Here is an 18481-nt window from a genome sequence, read left to right as displayed (position 1 = left end):
ATTACTAAACATTCTTACTCGCTTCTTAATTCAATGTAAATGTTGTCGCCTTGTTCTTGTCTCATTTTCCCGGGCAATTGGCCCGCATGCTAATACAATTAATCTACTTGGCTTAGAAGAGTGTACATTGCAATAAGTAAGAGCACAAGTACATACATACATGAAATATCTATATCTGTGCAATAGTTAACTATAGACCTCGTCTATTCATCGTGCTTTAAAAATCAAATGCAGATAGGAATCAAATTTAGTATTTAGGACACAAACGTTACTGAAAGATATTGATTTTTTTTTGTTTATATAATGACGCGAATTTTTATAATTCGTGTCTCCGTTATAAATATTCCGAGTGAATGGATGGCAATTATGTGTCGAGGAGACACGATTTCAAGGCAAACTGGAAAGCTCTTTAGCGCCGCGCTATTTCCGTCCGACGCAATAAAATTCATGTGGAAATATAGGTCGTGCTATACATCCATTTACATATATACTCGACTGTCTGATTGTCTCATTTTCATGGACTATAATAAAAAAAATATCAAGTGCGTTACATTTAAATAGATATTTATTCATTTTCAAAAATAATCTTTTTGAGATGTTTCTCAAACTCTCGACAAATATTATTTTCTGTATTAAATTAATATACGATATGTTCCTATTATTACAAACGACGATAACGAGATTCTGAGATGAATTTTTATGATGATTTGATAATAAAACGAAAGTAAAATATACAGCATACCTTTAGCAGAAGCTGGTAATCGTTTATGCGTTGTATCGGGAGCTTTAAATGTTCTGATGTACTTTTGTCGTCGCCCAGAGTCTGGCTCAACTCCTGCAAGAAAGGAAGCGATGGCACGAATAATTAGAATGTCCATTTTTTAAATATTACATACAGACGCGCTTGGGAGAAAGAAATATATATAATAAATTATAAACAACAAATTCAAACTTTTAATTTCTGTCAGGAATCACTAAAAAATTTCTTTATTATCCTTATGAGTCTGTTGAGATCTACACGATGTCAAACTGAAACTATGATATTCTGCTTGCAATTTTTCCGTAAATATAAAATTTAACGCAAAAGTTCAAACTTGAAACTCTCGCACAAACACGTAGTACACATTAACGGTATCTTAGTATATCGAAAACTATTTACAATTAGAGTAATTAAAAAAATATCGCCACTTGTAAGAAAAAACGTGTACCAGAAGCAACGATCCCGGCGCGTTCTCGAATTAAGCAGGATCGAGATATTTCGACGATTCGCGCCACAACGAACGTAATTCGATACCGGCAGCAACACTAGAGAGTTCTGCCTAGAACAACTGTATTTTTGGATGTGTGACTGGATTTTGCGTGCAACATACGGGTGCGTGTGTCACCCTCACATACGTGCGCGCGCGCGTGTGTCATCAGAGATGTGAGGGTTGATGCGCGCGAAGATTGACGCCTCGCGACTTTGGTACCAGAACAACGCGCTTGGAGAACGCTTGGAGAACGCTTGGAGAACGCTTGGAGAACGCTTGGAGAACTTCTCTATTAGACGCGCACCTTGGAAGAAACACCTCGGGAGATCTGGTCTATCGATCGGAATATTTCGTCGTGTTGATCGCGAACGAACTGCCTCCTTCGGGAGTCCCGATCGACGCCCGATCGGATTCTGAGGATCTTCACGCTCGCATACACGGTGCGTGGTGGTCAGTGGTTCGCGGTACTGAGGAGGAATCTCTCGCAACTCGTCGCAACATACTAGGAGGACCGATACGGCAACGGCTATACTTAGATGCCGGACGGTTTCGTGTGCGACTGACCACACGCAAAAACAACACGAAGATTGTGCGGATCGTCAATACCCTTGGTTAGGCTCCGGATCCTGGGTTCTTTCAGTCGCCTTTCGATTACCTTCTACCTTCTACATAGGAAATTTTTTCTCCCTCTCCCTTCACAAAACATAAATTTACAGAATGCAAAAAAATCCGTGGATAAAAAATAGCCCGTTAAGAATCTGAAATATTTGCGCACATTATTTCGCGTTAAACGTTGTAGAAGATTCAAGGAAATACCTTATATATGTTATTTTATTAAACTTAATTTTCCCCCAAATTGATTAGAATAATATCTTTAAAAAAAACTTGCAAAGTATCTCTTTCCTTAATACTAAAATTATAATCTCTCTGTCCAATAAATAACAAATGCCTCAAAAAAATATTTAGAAAATTATACTACATTAGAAATAATTAATAAATTTTTAAAGAAAAATTTATGAAAAAAGAAATGCATTTAATATGAAATATTTTTTACTGCGATATCATAGCACTGTATAATGTGTCATGTTATGATATTTTGTCTATTGTATCCTTGACTTTAATAAAAATGCATTTTTCAGTAGTATGCATCTCGATACTATCAGCCGTAAGCAAGACGGACGAAAGATGTTCCGTCCGTTAAGAATAAACTCAGCTATTTTGAGGGCTGGACACACGCCCGCATATCCCCGTCTGTTATATAATTACATTTCATTTTCTCCAATCCATACCGCCGCAGCAATCGAACATGGAACCACGTAGAAAATTCGCAACATGCGTGTCACATTTAATTTGACAAATTACAGAGTATTATTCAGTCTTAGTTTACTTATAATACCTAATTAAAGCAGACGATAAAATAAATATTGCGGCAATTTACAGTAATCATTTTTTTAAATATACTATCTCTGTATATCAAAAAATTATTATTGTAATATTGAAATTTATATTTTTATATATAATATATGAATTTAGTATTTTAATATATTAGTATTATATTTAGATCTAAATTTTAAATAATAATTTAATTTATGTTTCTTTTTATATATTTGTTTTATTATATCTAATATTTGATATTTATAACAATTTTTAATTATGCATCTGAATGCAAATAAATATTTGAATATTTTTGGAATATATTAACATCGTTATACATAATGCCAACTTGTTATGATTCATGTTTAATTTAATGATATTAACGTCTCGTTTTATCTCGATGAATATAATATTAATTCAATCTGACTTGAAATTGCATCTCGTGTTTCAGTCTCACCTCAATTTAAAGTTAGTACTTAATTAGAAATGACAATAGTCTTATTGATTAATAGAAAATTATTGGTTAATAAAAAAAATTAAAAGAAATAATACAAATATGAAAAAATTGTAGAAGTTTAAATATAATATTTTCTTAATTTTTGCTTTACTTGAATTACATTTTAATTTCTGCAATAATAATAATAAAACAAAAAACTTACCTCGAAGTATTCGCGTGCTTCGTTGTTTGTCTGAAGAAATTCCTGAGCAGCTGGCTCGTCCCTGCAGTACGCCACGTGCTTGTCAAAATCTCTCTCCTGGAATAGAATGACATTTTATTACAATCAGTGTTTCTATTCAAACATCAGTTATATGATCTTGAAGTATAGTCGTAAAAATTCTTTTACTTTGTATATTTTCACGAGTATAGTTCGACACACATATCAAAGAAATGTTTTGCACCACTTTATTTGTTTTTATTTTCGCTCTAAGATAGAGATATCATACATTTTTTCTCAGATGATCGACTGAATTAAAGATCTCATTATCAGTGATAAATCTTTATTATCTTTCTGTATTGCCAGGTTTTTTTTATAAACGAGATATATGTCTCGTCAATCACGTATTATATCACTGATAAATATAATATGGATAGCAGTAACGATTCCATATAGTTCGAAAAATAAACACTGGTTTTATTAAAGTAACTAATTTTATTAACTCAAATATATCATCACGTTTATGTCATTATATAAAATTAATATTTATCATGTGATAAACGATTTCATATCCAATTTAGAAAATTCAAAAATGGTGCAAAATTTTCTTCGACATCTGTAACATAATACATACACATTATTGATATTTTAAATAAAATTGACTTATTGTAATTAATTATGATTAAGATAATCACTTTAATAATTCTATTATTCAAAATCGTTATATCTTTTTTTTATTTGCGAACAATTGCTCCTCTTAATCTAACATTTATAAAATACTGAATTAAAAATTTAAAAATATATAGAATTAAGAGGAAAGAGCAATTGTTTTCAAATATAATTCGAAATTACTGAATTAATGCTACTTAATGCGGAAATTAGCATAATATTCTTTTAACAATTAACGATATAAATTGAAACTTACCAGTCTCAAGAAAGTTCTGCCGAGCATACGTGGTTGATCCGCATAATACTTGACACCCTCGATCAACACCCTGCCGAACGATCTAAGTAAGGCCGGAATTAATTATCATGCCAAAATCACACCACGCCTAACATGCTACGGAATGGAAATCTGCGTCATCTCTAAAGTGCGACACATATCACTTAAATGCGATACGGAGAGAAAGATAATATAGTGCATTTTGGTTATCAGTATTATTTACTGATACACGGGGGGTCTTATGGGGGTCTTTATGAAGAAATTAGAATCTGATTTAACTCTCAGCGTGAAACAGAAAGATCAACATTAACAGGCGCTAATAGATTAACGTTGATCTAGTTAGTAATGTAATCAATACAGAAATAACTTGTCTAGTAACGTACATCGTTATTGTGAAAATGAATGGTAATTTTCTTTCGTGACAGAATTAAACAAACATTACGTTTATCTCAGACTTGTATACGATTTTATAAAATTCGATTTGTTACACTTAAAGTCATATCTAATATTTAATAAAGGATATTATAATTAATTTTTTAAGAAGCAATAGTTTAGATACAGATTAATTTTTTAAGACACATTGTACGAAGAAGCACACTACCACACAAAATACGTTTTGATGTGTAAACTTACGCTTTATACATCGTAATCCGCTACAAGCGAAAGAAATCGTATGTGCAGCGTATATTGTATGCGTATGTGGTGTGATCGTGTGACAATCTTTGTGTCAATGATAATGCCAATTTAATTAAACCAAAAGTTTAATGCCAAAAGTAAATAGTGTTTGTGTGTTTTTAAATGCATGTATTTTTCCAATGTTCAGTATCGTGCACAAAAAATATATATAGTTTTTGTATTTATTTATATAACATTGAAATAAATAATAGTATGTAATTTATAAGATCTTCATCAATATATAAATTCTGTGGCAGGAAGAGAAATAAAATATAAAGCTCGCGATTGCTGTTTCATATCTAGTACTTTTAACTCCTTCATCGACAAATTAAGTAAAAATCAGTAGAAAAAGGTGTATAAGGTCCGACTTTGTATTGTATTCACGAATGATTGTGTAATAGTATCGCAGTGGGTCGTTTTATTTTATTACTAGTGTACGCTGTAAATACATACGTGTTGTGAAAATCTGCTATTTGTTTCAGATTAGTGAAAATAATTTCTTTGTTGTCTCGTACACTCCGCGGGACACCAGGGTTGTCGAGAGGCTTGAGGTAACGTTCGACGACCAGCTGAAGATCCCTACCGAATTCTTCTTCCGTCTCGATTAACTCTTTCACAACGGCTCTGTAAGTAAACGAAAGATATTTTTCTTTATCATATAAATATATCATATAAAGTTACAGCATATATATGTTTAAACAATATAACTACAAGAATTAGAAATTTAAAAAATTATAATTCACTTAAGCATGTAATATGAAATAAAATATAATTAAAAAATCGATAGAATAATTTAAAGATAAAAATAAAAAAGGGGGATAAAAAGGAGTGAAAGATCACATAATTAAAAGCTAAAAATGTTAAGAATAAATTTAAGAAATTGCGAGTTAAATAAATATTTAAAGAGAATTTCCTCTTAAAATTTACCCTGAAAATCATGGTAATCGTGAGACAATATGATATGGAAAGAATTTTATGAGAATTTCTCTGATTAATATTTATCACAATAAAAAATAATATCTATCACAATAAAATATTAATCAGAAAAATTCTCATAAAATTATGTCCATACTGTATTGTCCTACGATTACCATGATTTTCAGGGTAAATTCTAAAAGAAAATTCTTTCTGTGTATAAATACATACTCTCGCCGATAATGAGAATCTTCTGGTCGACTTATTGATGAACTTTCTTCGCTAAGCGTTGTTTGCATTAAAATGGATATGGGTAACCATCCCTGCCTTCCGTCAGATGCACGAACGTGTACCCTAAAAATAAATTCCATTAGATATGTATTATAAAAAGAAATATTATAAAAGAGAAATATTTTTGCCAGATATTTAAGTGTTCTTTTCAGAGATTATAAAAAATTGTAAAAAAAATTTACAGAATTACATAAATTTTATTGAGAATCGCATTGTTAATTTCTGATAATCTTTATGCTATTACATATTTTAATATTTAAAAGCTTATTAAAAACATATTCTCTTCTCGAGAATATCCACGAATTTTGATACTTTCGTCGCTATTTTTTGTGTCAGCTTGGATTCATCTAATACTTAGATTAGATTCGATCGGATGCTATCGAAAGGGGTGATGTAGATAGAAAACGTTCGAATGCGTGGGAGTCACGCAGTTATATTTACGCGAAATGACTAAGGCTGCATGCCATTCTGTCATCAAAGTCATCGCCCATTCACAGAACGCAAAATTTGCTGGCGAATGTATTCGAATTGCTACACACGACAAGCTTTATCGTGCGACATTTATTATACATTTTACGCCGAATATCAGATGCATTGTCTAAGGAAGAATCTCATAAATGCAAAAATCAAAATAATAAAATACATTAGACAATTAAAAATAAGTTTAATTTTTTTATTGCTTATTTACTTTATTGCTTCCGAAAGTGCAGCTTACTTTTTCTTTCGCCAATTCAATTAGACAATCACAACAATTAATGATAATGATATTTATTAGTTATAGAAATGAAGGAATATTATTTTTGTTCAATAATATAATCATCGATAGCATATGGTTAAAGATTTCTAACGTGATGCACCAGATGCTCCATTAATACAGGTTTCCCGGCATTCGAAGATTCTTTCTTAGCAATAACTTATGCACTATCAGTTTCACTGACACTCTGGCCGACCGCCAATCATAGCAGAGATACGATCGTGCGCGAGATATTATTGCCTTGGACGTGTATAAATGCTTAATCTTCATTAGCGTCGTCATAATTCAAAGGTGTGGAATTTATTTTGGAATCACGCTTAAGTCCAAATCCGTGATAAATGGGACTATGTATCTATGAGACTTTCGTCTCATCTATTGTTATTTAAACGATCACAAAACGATGTATCGCGGGAATTTGCTCAACTATTCTCTGTTTCCTAACAATTCTAAACACGCCAACGAATCCGATATAGCGACGAAGAGGAATTTGTTGAATCACTCTTCATAAATAATTTGATAATATATATTTATCTGAGCATTAAATTTTATTTACTATATAGATATTTCTGCTAAAAATATACGGTTCGGTGTGAGATTCACTATATAATTTTCTTTGAAAATAATATACATTAAATCTAGTAAGAACGTCCTCGTCGTGGCCACTCTGCTTTTGTTAGTTCGTTGTTAACATAGTGCACGTGATGCATTTCGCTAAATTTAAAATATGAATTTAAATGATAGCCTTTGAGAACGATGAATCATGCGTTTATTTATAAGGCTTGTCTCAGACTTTCTTTCTTTTATTCCTCCTCTTTTTCAGTTGCTATATAATTGATATAATATATTTTAATAAATCGATAGATTTTTTTTTCATCTAATTGATAAATTCTGATATTTTGATCGAGTTATTCGTAATCACGTCGGAATAAATCTGTATATTCATTCCTCACAAAGATTGATATGTATTTTATGCCTTGTCAAAATTAATATATCATCGTTCCCATATGCGAAACCGAAGACGTCAACGACGTTTTGGCGATGACGACGAATCGTTATCCTATAGCGACAGGAAGTCGACGATGACGTGTTGCTGAGAGTCGCAGAAATTAATTTCGCAGCCTTCATTACTCTATTTTAAATCGGATAGACTTTGTTGACGAAAGCGCGATGAAACGTACGTCAAAGAAAAGTAATTTTCGATGGCAAAATTAGCGAATACCGGATGTTCGTCGTCTTGAACGATTTCCGAGATAAAAGAAAATAAAAAAATAAAAAACGAACGTCATTATTTCGGATCTCGACACTTTACCTTTGAAGGTTCGAGTCCGACTCGATACTCGAGCTGTTTCGAGCTCTCGGATCCACGTGATTTCGACGTGGACGGATCGACAGCTTGTGCTTTGCGGCCGAATTGTCCAGGATATCGCCGACCTCGACCTCCAGATCGGGGTCCATCCTCGCTTTCCTACAACAACGCGAAGCATCCTCTGTAGAGCTTCGTCGGCTCGCACCACGAGGAAAAGTTTGTAGAAAAAAAAGACACGTGTCTTGATGTTAATATTATACAGCATATGCATTTTAATACTGCATTTTCTCTATCTTGTTATTTATTTGTTATTTGACATCACTGTTATCAGAGTAAACTGAGCGACTCTAGAACGTGCAAAGCGATTAAAGCAGAGCTGACGTTTTGCGTGCGTTTTGTGATAGCTTGAGAGTGCCGTTCGCAAATTATATGTGTGACGTTTCGCAGCATGCTGTTCCAGCTTGTTAATTTTACGGATATAGCTCTAAAAGCCATGTGCTGTGCTAATTTTACGATATCCAACAGCAAGGCGTAGCCTTCGCAGTACAGAGTTCCTCCATCCCGTTATATTTACTCTATTCCATTAAATCCCATACGATTTAGGAGTCTCTCTCTCTTTTCATGAGACTCTTATCCCCGGACATTCGAAGATTATTCACACTTGCGAGCGAGCGAGCGAGTGTTCGTGTTCGCGGACGCCAACTTTCTTGCATAATCGCGATATCTTTATGCCGTCGTAAATTTCACGCAAATTCTCCGTTCGTTTTCATCAATTTTCGCGCAACACACGCAAGACGTGACATGCCAAATGCCGATGCGACCACCGTGCGATGTAGAAATAGCCGCACGCAGGCGGGTGTTTAAACAGAAGCCGAAGAAGCGTTCTTGCGCAGCTTTCGCAGGGCAATGATCCTTCGCGCCAGTGTAGTTTGACATCCGAATTGACTTGACCGTAAGTTAAGCTCTCCACCCCGCGAGAGAGGAGTTTCACGGCGCGAAATAGGTGCGGCCGCGGTTTATCATGCGTAAACAGTGGCCGCGTTCAGGACTTAACGTTATTTGCACTCGCTCTCTCGCGACGACGTTGAGCCAGCGTCAGTTTTAATGGCGAGACGCGCACCTGTTAGCCATAAATGCGTTCGTTCGATCAATCTCTCGGCTCTATCACTTCCGCGTCTGAGTGAGAGCCGAGATCTCGAAGATATCGGTGATAAACATCCTATACAATCATTATCCACGGGCATTTGACGCGTCGCTGAGAGTACGATGTAGAGAGCACGTGTGCACGTGTGAGTTCGAGGATGAGTCGCGTGAGCTAATTTTAATCATGCGGTGGATGAAATCCACGTCGCGCGGCTGCCACCCACGTGTACGAGAGACGATGTAAAGACAGAGCGCCGTTAACAATACGCGAATTTCGAGGAGCGCTTAATTTTTTTTTTCTTTTTTAAATGGTTGGTATATATATCCTTGGACTAAAAATTACTTACTTCGCTGAACCGTCATGCTCGATGGCTTCGACGATGTCGCCGACGTGCACGGTGAATCCGTCGGTGTCCGCCACGTAGTCTTTCACAACGACGTAATTTTCCGAGGATCTCTGTAACAAAAATACAGTAGTATAAATAAAGGAACGAACAGTGGTACCCTGACATATCTTTTTTTTCAAACGCATCTTGAAATAAAGCTCTTTAATTTATCCGTCTATTTTATGAATTGTAGAATACTGGTAAATTTGAACAAGTAGAATATATAGAGACAGGTTTTGAAATCGTCCACAGTGTTGACAGAATTAGTCGGAGAAAATCTCGAATATCACGAGAGAAACTGGATTTAGCAGATTATTATTAAATAAGTCGAAATTTTTCTGTGACACACACAGAAATCATTTCTCTGTCCTTTTATTTTTATTACATCTAAATCATAGATATTTGATATTTGATATCGTAATATTATTACGCTTCAATATAAAATATACATTTTAATTTATTTTATTGATATGGACTAATAATGTATTAATTTTAATATATATAATATATTAAAATTATAATATATAATATTTTCTCTAATTATAAATTATTAATTTATGCGAAATATAAAATAGTTTTGATGAAAGGTTTATAAATATCGACAAATGCTGCGTTCTCCATTCTTCTCATACTTTACCCGCTCAAGGCTGTCCTTTCGCCGAGCATCGTTCAATCTCTTTAGACTCGGCGTGTTCTCGCTGCTGGCCGAGAGAAGAGCGCCCGACTGTTCGGACTTCGACAAGGTCGCGATGCCATTGCACTCCTGCTTGTGGGAGCTACCGTTGGCGGAACCATCCAAGCTGCTGGCGACCGAGGTCGTGCCGGTGAACGTGGCGGACATCACTTCAGCATCTGTCTCTACTTCCTTTGCCATCGGGCAGCAATACATGGAGAACCGATGGGCGGTCGGGCGATTCAGCCTGAGCGCCGAGAACACGTGCAACGGCTCGAAGTGATGTATTCCGTCCTCGTCGAGAACAGTATAAGCGACCTCGCCGGTCAGCACCGACCGGGATGCTTCCCGGGGCACGACTGCTTGCAGACCCTGCTTCAGAATCATGAAGATGGACGACGGTTTATGATTTCTTCTCAGTAGAAACTCCTCCATCGCCAGGCTGTTGTCGGCGTGCAACAACGCGGTCGGAACGTCGGCCGAGGACAGCAACGGGATCTCTTCAGGTACAATCATCAACGCGGCGCTTTCTCTCACGAGAGTTCGAAGTCGCGGATCGGTTCTGGCGAGCTCGGGATCGCTGCACAATTGTCCGAGGGCGTTCATGAAGGGCGGCCGTTCCTCGGCGAGTCTTCTCATGATCGCCAGTCTCTTCAGCACGTCCATGGTAACCCGATCGTTCGCCAGCGCACGGGTGGATCTCTCATCACTGATCACAGCCAGCAGGCTATTAGCTGTGTCCGACATGCCCAAGGCCCGTGCCAGACCCACCGCCTGCAGCAGCATTTCGCGCACGTCCGGTCCACGTTCAGCGTTCAGTAGCTCCTTCACGCGAATCTCGCTCGACTCCCGGACGGCCTGGACGATCGCTTTGTAAACCGTCTCCGTGGCTTCTTTCTCCGTCGCTACGTCCGCCACGTGTCGCGATACGTTCTCCAGAACGAGCGACACCAACTCGGGATCGTTCCTCGAGACGGTTCGGAAGGCCGGTCCGATCAAATTCGTGCTATGTTCTTCTTCGAGGACCATCGATAGCTTGTTGATCACGGTGTCCTTTTGCAAAGACTGATTAGAATTCATGGCCGATTTGAGTATATTAACCTTACTGTTCTGAATGATTAGCAGTTCGGATAGCACGTTCTGACAAAGAGAACTACGGTTCTGTGGAATCAAAAGAATTTTTAGAACTTCGTCGACTGATCGATCGACATCTCGATTATTCTGATGCAACAGCACGTTGAAGGACTCGCTGATGGAAGAATAAACAAAATCTTGAGAGTTGTCGTTATCTGATGTTGTCTGTTGGTCGTCTGATATCATTAAGACAGCTGCTGCGATTGCACCCTGAAGAAGTTCGAAACTGTTGTCGCTCTTGGTTCCATTTTCTTTTTCTTCTTTTACAGCAGGCGAATGAACACCATTGGTTAGTACTGCTGCATTTGCGGGATTTAAATCTCGTTGTTGTTGTTGCATAACAATATTTTTCGCCAGTTGCGCGACCATTGAGACGACCTGTGCCATCTTCACCGCTGTGCCACCTTGTAAGCTCAATTTCGTCGTCGCCACGGCGAGAGCCTGCTCCACCGCCTTCGGATTTACGTTTACATCTACTGACGGCAAGCTCGTCGCAACTTTTCTTCCTACAGATAATCCTGCTTCGGACAACTCGCGTAGCATTTTAGCGTCTATGCTGGTCTCGCCGCGATGACGAAAGCGTGGATTATAATTCAAATGCTGCGGTCGCAGCAATCGTAGCTCCTCAGGCGTGACTTCGAAGCCCTGCACGGAGAATTCCAGCTCGCCCTCGGGCGTATCGATGAGATCGGGAGCGACGAAACAAGGTCCTTCTTCCGTTTGAACGATCTGACCCGGCACGAAAGTCACACCCATCTCGCCCGTTTCCACCACGCGACCTGGCACAAATCTAGGCCCATCTGGCGTATCTACTACTTGTCCGGGCACGAATCTGGACCCTTCCTTTTCGGTGTAGATCACTTGGCCGGGGATAAACGTTGGTCCGACCTTGGTATCAACGATCTGGCCCGGCACAAAACGCGGTCCATCTGCCGTGTATACCGTTTGACCAGGAACGAACTTAGATCCTGCCCGGGTCTCTACTATCTGACCAGGCACGAACTTTGGTCCGCTGCTGGTGTCGATCACCTGACCCGGCACGAATTCTTCTCCTTTCTCTGTCGTGACTATCTGACCTGGTAAGAAGCCATCCTCGGTCATGACACCCGGCACGAAACGCGGCCCGTCCTTGTCGCCACTGACTAATTGGCCCGGCACGATCTTCCTGCCCTCCGGCAGCATCTTCACGTTTTCCGGGAAAAATTCGATACCTCTCTCCGTCTGCACCATGTGGCCGAAGATCTCGCGCTGCTGAATCGAAACCGCGTTTGTGCTCCTCGGGTCTACGGGGATGCCGACAGGACCGGCGTCCTGAAAGATTACTTCGTCGAATTTCTTCGCCGCGACAAACTCGAAGCTCTTTTCGGTTACGATAGTTCGTCCCGGACAGAAAATTAAATTTTCTGGAGTTTTCAGTACCTGACCTTCAACGAACTTCTGACCTTTCAAAGTATCCAACGTCATTCCCGGCACGAATGTCGGCGTATTTTCCGTGTTCTTGACGATGCCTGGTACAAAATGCTTCTCATTTGATTTCGTGGTAACATATTGCCCAGGAACGAATTGCAGACCTTCGGTCGTCTGCAGCGTCTGTCCAGGAACAAATCTAGGTTCGCCGTTTGGCGATTCGACGCACTGACCTGGCACAAATTCATATTTATTATTGATATACACATTCTGTCCTGGCACGAAAACCGATTCGCCGCTATAATCCGTGACAGTCTGGCCTGCCATAAATCGAGCTCCGTCCGGAGTGATTACGGTTTGTCCCGCGACGAAAGTTCCGTTCGTCGTTACTTGACCAGCCACGAATTTCGGGCCCTCCTCCGTCAGAACGGTCTGACCTTCGACGAACTTACTACCCTCGCTCGTATGGAACGTCTGACCTTGAACAAAACGTTCGCCCCACTCCGTCGTCAAAGTCTGTCCGGCGACGAATATCGGCGTTTTCGCTCCATTTGATTCTTCGACGGTGATGATCTGTCCAGGGATCAAAAGAGGCCCATCGGGCGTGTTGAGGGTGAGTCCGGGCACAAAGGCGGGACCTTGAGGAGTCTGCAGGGTCTGGCCGGGCACGAAGATGATCCCCGATGGCGTCTGCACCGTTTGGCCCGTGACAAATCTCTCCGCCGACTTGATGTCTAACTTAAGACCCTTGATATTGTGCATCGTACTTTTCTTGCCAGTGGACAGATTCCGTACCAGTTCGGGGACCTCCTCCATCCGAGGCAGACATTCCAACGCTGGTTCTCCAGCTTGAAGAAGTTTTTCTGTCGTATTTGCGGTCTCTTCAAGATTATCCTGTGAGATACTCTGAATAGCGCTGTGCAACGTCACGTCCACCTTTGCAATCAAAGGTGTCAGAGGTTTCGCGATTGCGATTACCTCAAAACCTCCTACGGATTCGAACATGGGAGTAGTATACAGAATTGGTTCCCGATCTATAATCTGCAGCTCAGCGTGTACAGGAATTGGCATATCTTTGATTATCGGCACGCCGACTGGTTCAGTCGTGTTGTTTTCAAACGACTTCCAGTCTAACACATTGGAGATCGGTTTCGCTACATCCTTGAGAGCGTTCGAAATATTCACGAGGTCGGAAGATCGAAGTCTCGCCTGTTCCGCATCCACGTGCCTCCAGTCTTCCGCTATCGTCTCCATTTTAACCTCTTCCTTGATGCTCCTTAACTTGAGTTGCTTGGCACGTCGGAGCTCTTCTTCGTCGGCCGCCTTCTCCTTTTCCTCGAAGATCTTCCTTGCATAATTCAACGCGGTCTGCTTCTTTCTCTTTCGCTTTTTAGCCTCGGCCTCCAGCCTTTCTCGCTCCTTCAGTACTTCTTCTCGTGGTCCTAATCCGTCGTAAAGATTTTCAAAATCTTCCAAGTTCTTAAAATCCACGGACACGTTTTTGCCCTGCTTCAGCCTCAGCAAAACGGTATCGCAGTCCCGCGAGAGCATGACATCCTTGACGTCTCCATCTCGAACAGCGGCTTCCAACTTGGCCGGGAACACGAGACTGCACCTTCGTTCCTCCACCGTGTATACAAACTTCTCTTCCTCCTCGATAGGAGTCTGTTTCGCGTTTAGAAGTTCCCGCAAAATGCGCTGCTGCTCGCCCTCGCCCTCCAAGATCGGGAAGACGTAGCGGTAGTCCTTGAGCACCACGTGCCTCTTCTTCTCGCCGACGATCAGACCGGCGGTATAATGATGCGGCCCGAGGCCCGAAGCGTTCGTCGTGATCTTGCATTTCGACTTGTCCTGGGCGTGCGCGCCCAACAACACCGGAATGTAATGATGGGTCGGCAGACCATAGGACTTGCCGGTGATGCGGCAGAATCGCTTCGCATCCGCCGGACTTATCGGCGGTAACAGCGGGAAATAATTCGGCCTGGGAAGACCCCGGCTTTTACCCGTGATCCTGCAGAAGGACATTGTCCGCCTCCGAGATGATCATTCGACATCCGACCTTGATAAAGTCAAATCTTGTCGCGTTGTCTTCAAAATCGATTATAGATTATTGATCATTCTTCATCGTGTTGAATATGTCAAAATTACGTGAGATTGTGTAGATGCTTCAGAATCTTTTTTTATTGATGATTTGAGATCCTCAGTCGATCTTTATTAGAATCGACTAAAGTGGAAGTTGATTAAATTCTGAGATTTATCTGAGTACGAATTTGTGGATTAAATGGATCGTTGAACTTAAAAACGCACTAGCAAGCTCGCGTTTTAAGCGGTTACCATACGGAATAAAGATTGATCTATACTACTAAGGATTAATGTTCAATCGTATCGTTTACGCCCGCATGAAGTCAATAGGAACATTATGCTGGCGACGCGAATAAATGAACATTAACTCGGAACTTGGCATCTCGACAACGGGAATCCGCGCATTCGATCATTCGCACGCGTCGCTCTCTCGTCCCCGTTGTATCCCCATCAAATTTCGTCTAGACATCTTTCGTCGACTCATTTATGCTGCACGTGTCTCGATGAGTGCAATTTCATACACACGATCTTCTTTCCTTTTGTAAACAAAATATTTAATTCTGAACACAGTGCATCACTTAATTTCTCATTATACGCCTTATTAAATTGATGGAAGAACTTGATTACGTATTTTTTATATTAATAAAGATTATTAATAATAAAAATTTTAATAGTAATAATAAAAAAATTCTAGCTTACCATTTAAATATGTATTTTATTTTATTTTTATGGACATTTTTATTGTTTTATTTAGAATGATTAATTTTGCTGACATATCTATCACAATGCATCTTTATAATTTTTTAATTGTACAAATTTTTTTCGAATAATTTTTAATTATCAATCAGCTTTATTATAATAAAATAACAAAAATTTATTTTCTTTATTGCATCGAGAAATTTGTTCTACGGTCAAGGTTGTACGTGTGTTCAAAATTATTTATTCTCTTCCCAGAGCTGTCGTATTTAACCATTTGACATTTCACTTCTTGATTGCTTAATATTCCGCACATGCGTCAACTATAGACTGACACTACACTAGTTTCGCGCTCTTACTTGTAATATTTACAAGCTTGAAAAAAAATATAATTTTTATATTATTTTTATATTTTATTATATGTTACAAATCATATAGTTCTGTAATTTCTCACTTTCACCGATATTAATTAATTCCATGCACCCATACGCAATTATACCAGTGCACACAATTTTACATCGAGTGTTTAAAATAATGGAAAAGATATAAGTTTTTATTTAAAAAAGCAATTTGTTTTTCACGCAGAAATTTCCTCAATTTTTGGACAGCAACTAATCTCGCGAAGACATGTGTAAAAGTTCTTCAGTATTTTTTAAAAATTTCTTTCTATATATCAAGTTCTGACGCAATTTTTTACTTATTCTGTTTTTTTGTTAAAAATATAAAATTGTTTTCTATGGCACGTGTTTATTCTCGTTACAATATGCATTGGAATCAATCGCGTGATGTCTTTTGATTCTCGTTCCAGTCTATCGGATGTGCTCATTCCTCGTTATTTCCGTTCGTACACTTCGTCGATTCACCGTTGGATTTGTTGGTACGAATTGCCGATTAAACAATTTCAATCGTTATGATCGGTTACATCGTTCGACTTTTCGCGAGATACGGTCTCCCGAGAAAAGTGTATCGGCGATACGCGGCGAAAGCGAGACTACTCTCGGCGTACGAAGTGGCTAAGAGCGGTTTGCACGGCGAGTCTCTCTCGACTCCCACGACCAGAAATAGCCTACCCTTCTTACACTTCTCCAATACATCTTTAGAACGGAGTACACGGACCCGGATCTTCGTCGAGTCGTGGTGCACACACCACGTTTTCGGCGCTCGAGAGTTCGCCCAAGGGATTTGTTCATGTCGCTTACGGGGTTTCCCGACATGAAATCTCAATGGCACCTATATGAGGAACGTATTCGATCGCGAACAATAATTGTAGTAATTATTGTATTTTTTAAAAACAGCAAATTAGAATAAATAAGAGTAATGTAAAAATATATATAATAAAATAATGTAATTGTTTTGTAAAATTGGTAATTAATCGATACTAGTAATATTTTAATGCTCTTCTTAAGGAAGAAAGAAAATGCTATATTTTAATAATTAGTAGTCACTCATTAAAAACAATAAATAATTTACTAGTGTAATTAGTAATCAGTATTAATGCTAATGTTTATAATATTAAGGTAATATTCTTCTATCTTCTAAAATTTTCTTTTTTAACTTGCACTTTCAAGGAACTAGAAAGAGTTTTTCATAATTTTAACTGGGATATGTGAGAATAAATTTTATTCTTTTAGAAATACATAACATATTAATTTTGGCAATAAATATTTTCAGGGAATAAATAACTTGATATGATGATCGAGTAAAGAGATTTCAATAATTAACCATGCATATCAAGTTATATAATTGATGGCGCTCGACATATTTATCTGCAATATGCGATTACGTTAGAAATTATAAATGATTAACAAGACGAATGCATTACTTTTGGCTAGCTTATGATGGACGATTATTTATTCGTATATTTCTGGTCAGATTATATATTTCATCGTGAAGCAACAATCGAGCATACAAACATTATTCGGACATCACAAAATATCTATTGCCATTTAAATTATACAATAATATCTCGTCTAAAAGGAGCAACTTTGTTATTTTCGTAAAAGTGAATCAGACAGAAATATACAATCAGCTGGGAGTGTTTAAATTTATCAATGTATTGATACTTTTAAATATTAGATATACCACAAACATTAAATATTAATATATAGCAGACGATAATAAAAAAATAAGCTCTATATAAATAAACACTGAATAAAAATTTATGCATAATTGTACTATAAAAATATAAGAGAATAAATTTCTCTTGAATAATATATATAATACTTTATTTATTACTACTAGAATTAAGAAACTTTATGACCGATTATTTAGAAAATATTATTTGTTTTATTTCTCCAATATAATTCAAAACTTTTTATGATATCTGTTATATTGTAAATAAAATTAATGACGTAACTTTTAAATTATTGTAAAATAATTGTATTTGATAATTCTTTTTTGACACAATAAGAACTAATGATACCGGTATCATAATCGGAGCAGAGTCTGAATTTAAACGAAGCACTCTGGGGAATAAATCTTAAGATCCAATGACACAATAATGATTTTAAAAAAGACGGTCTGCCACGAATGATCCTTCCAAAACAGGTGCGCGGACTTGCATTGTTGGCAATATCGAGCGGAATGGGTGCGATAAAGCTTCGCAATGAAAAACGATGGGAATGAGCGATACGGAACGTTTAAACTTGAACGTTCACTCGGTGCCAATTCGCTGGCGAACGAGATGAAAAATCTGTGAGCGCAAATACCGGCGTCTAAGAACGTGATGGCAAATATTTTTATACGCGCAAAGCGTGCGATTTTCCGCGCGCGACTTTAATGGACCGAGGCGGACAT

General features: G+C 38.2%; 1 protein-coding gene across 12 annotated transcripts in view; it reads right to left on the bottom strand.

Moving 5' to 3' along the window:
* Obsc (Obscurin) overlaps positions 1–18481 on the bottom strand; it is a 46949-nt gene that overhangs the window by 22511 nt on the left and 5957 nt on the right. For 4 of the 12 annotated variants that reach the window (XM_083039777.1, XM_083039779.1, XM_083039780.1 and 1 more), the window contains exons 1-8: positions 10331–15609; positions 9655–9764; positions 8168–8323; positions 6045–6167; positions 5352–5522; positions 4206–4287; positions 3284–3379; positions 743–835 (exon numbers count right to left, since the gene is read on the bottom strand). In XM_083039777.1, the coding sequence (XP_082895903.1) occupies positions 743–835; positions 3284–3379; positions 4206–4287; positions 5352–5522; positions 6045–6167; positions 8168–8323; positions 9655–9764; positions 10331–14932 (5433 nt within the window). In that variant the 5' untranslated portion in view covers positions 14933–15609. Of the gene's footprint in view, positions 1–742; positions 836–3283; positions 3380–4205; positions 4288–5351; positions 5523–6044; positions 6168–8167; positions 8324–9654; positions 9765–10330; positions 15611–18481 lie in introns of those variants that run through there. The other 8 variants (XM_083039782.1, XM_083039781.1, XM_083039783.1 and 5 more) reach the window with 4 other exon arrangements.

This window comes from Prenolepis imparis, unplaced genomic scaffold (genome assembly GCF_030444845.1).
Source record: "Prenolepis imparis isolate NDT839.2.m4 unplaced genomic scaffold, iyPreImpa1.0 SCAF_6, whole genome shotgun sequence".
Taxonomy (NCBI): Eukaryota; Metazoa; Arthropoda; class Insecta; order Hymenoptera; family Formicidae; genus Prenolepis; species Prenolepis imparis.
The sequence above is the reverse complement of the archived record's forward strand: the minus strand, read 5'-3'. Positions and strand labels throughout refer to the sequence as shown.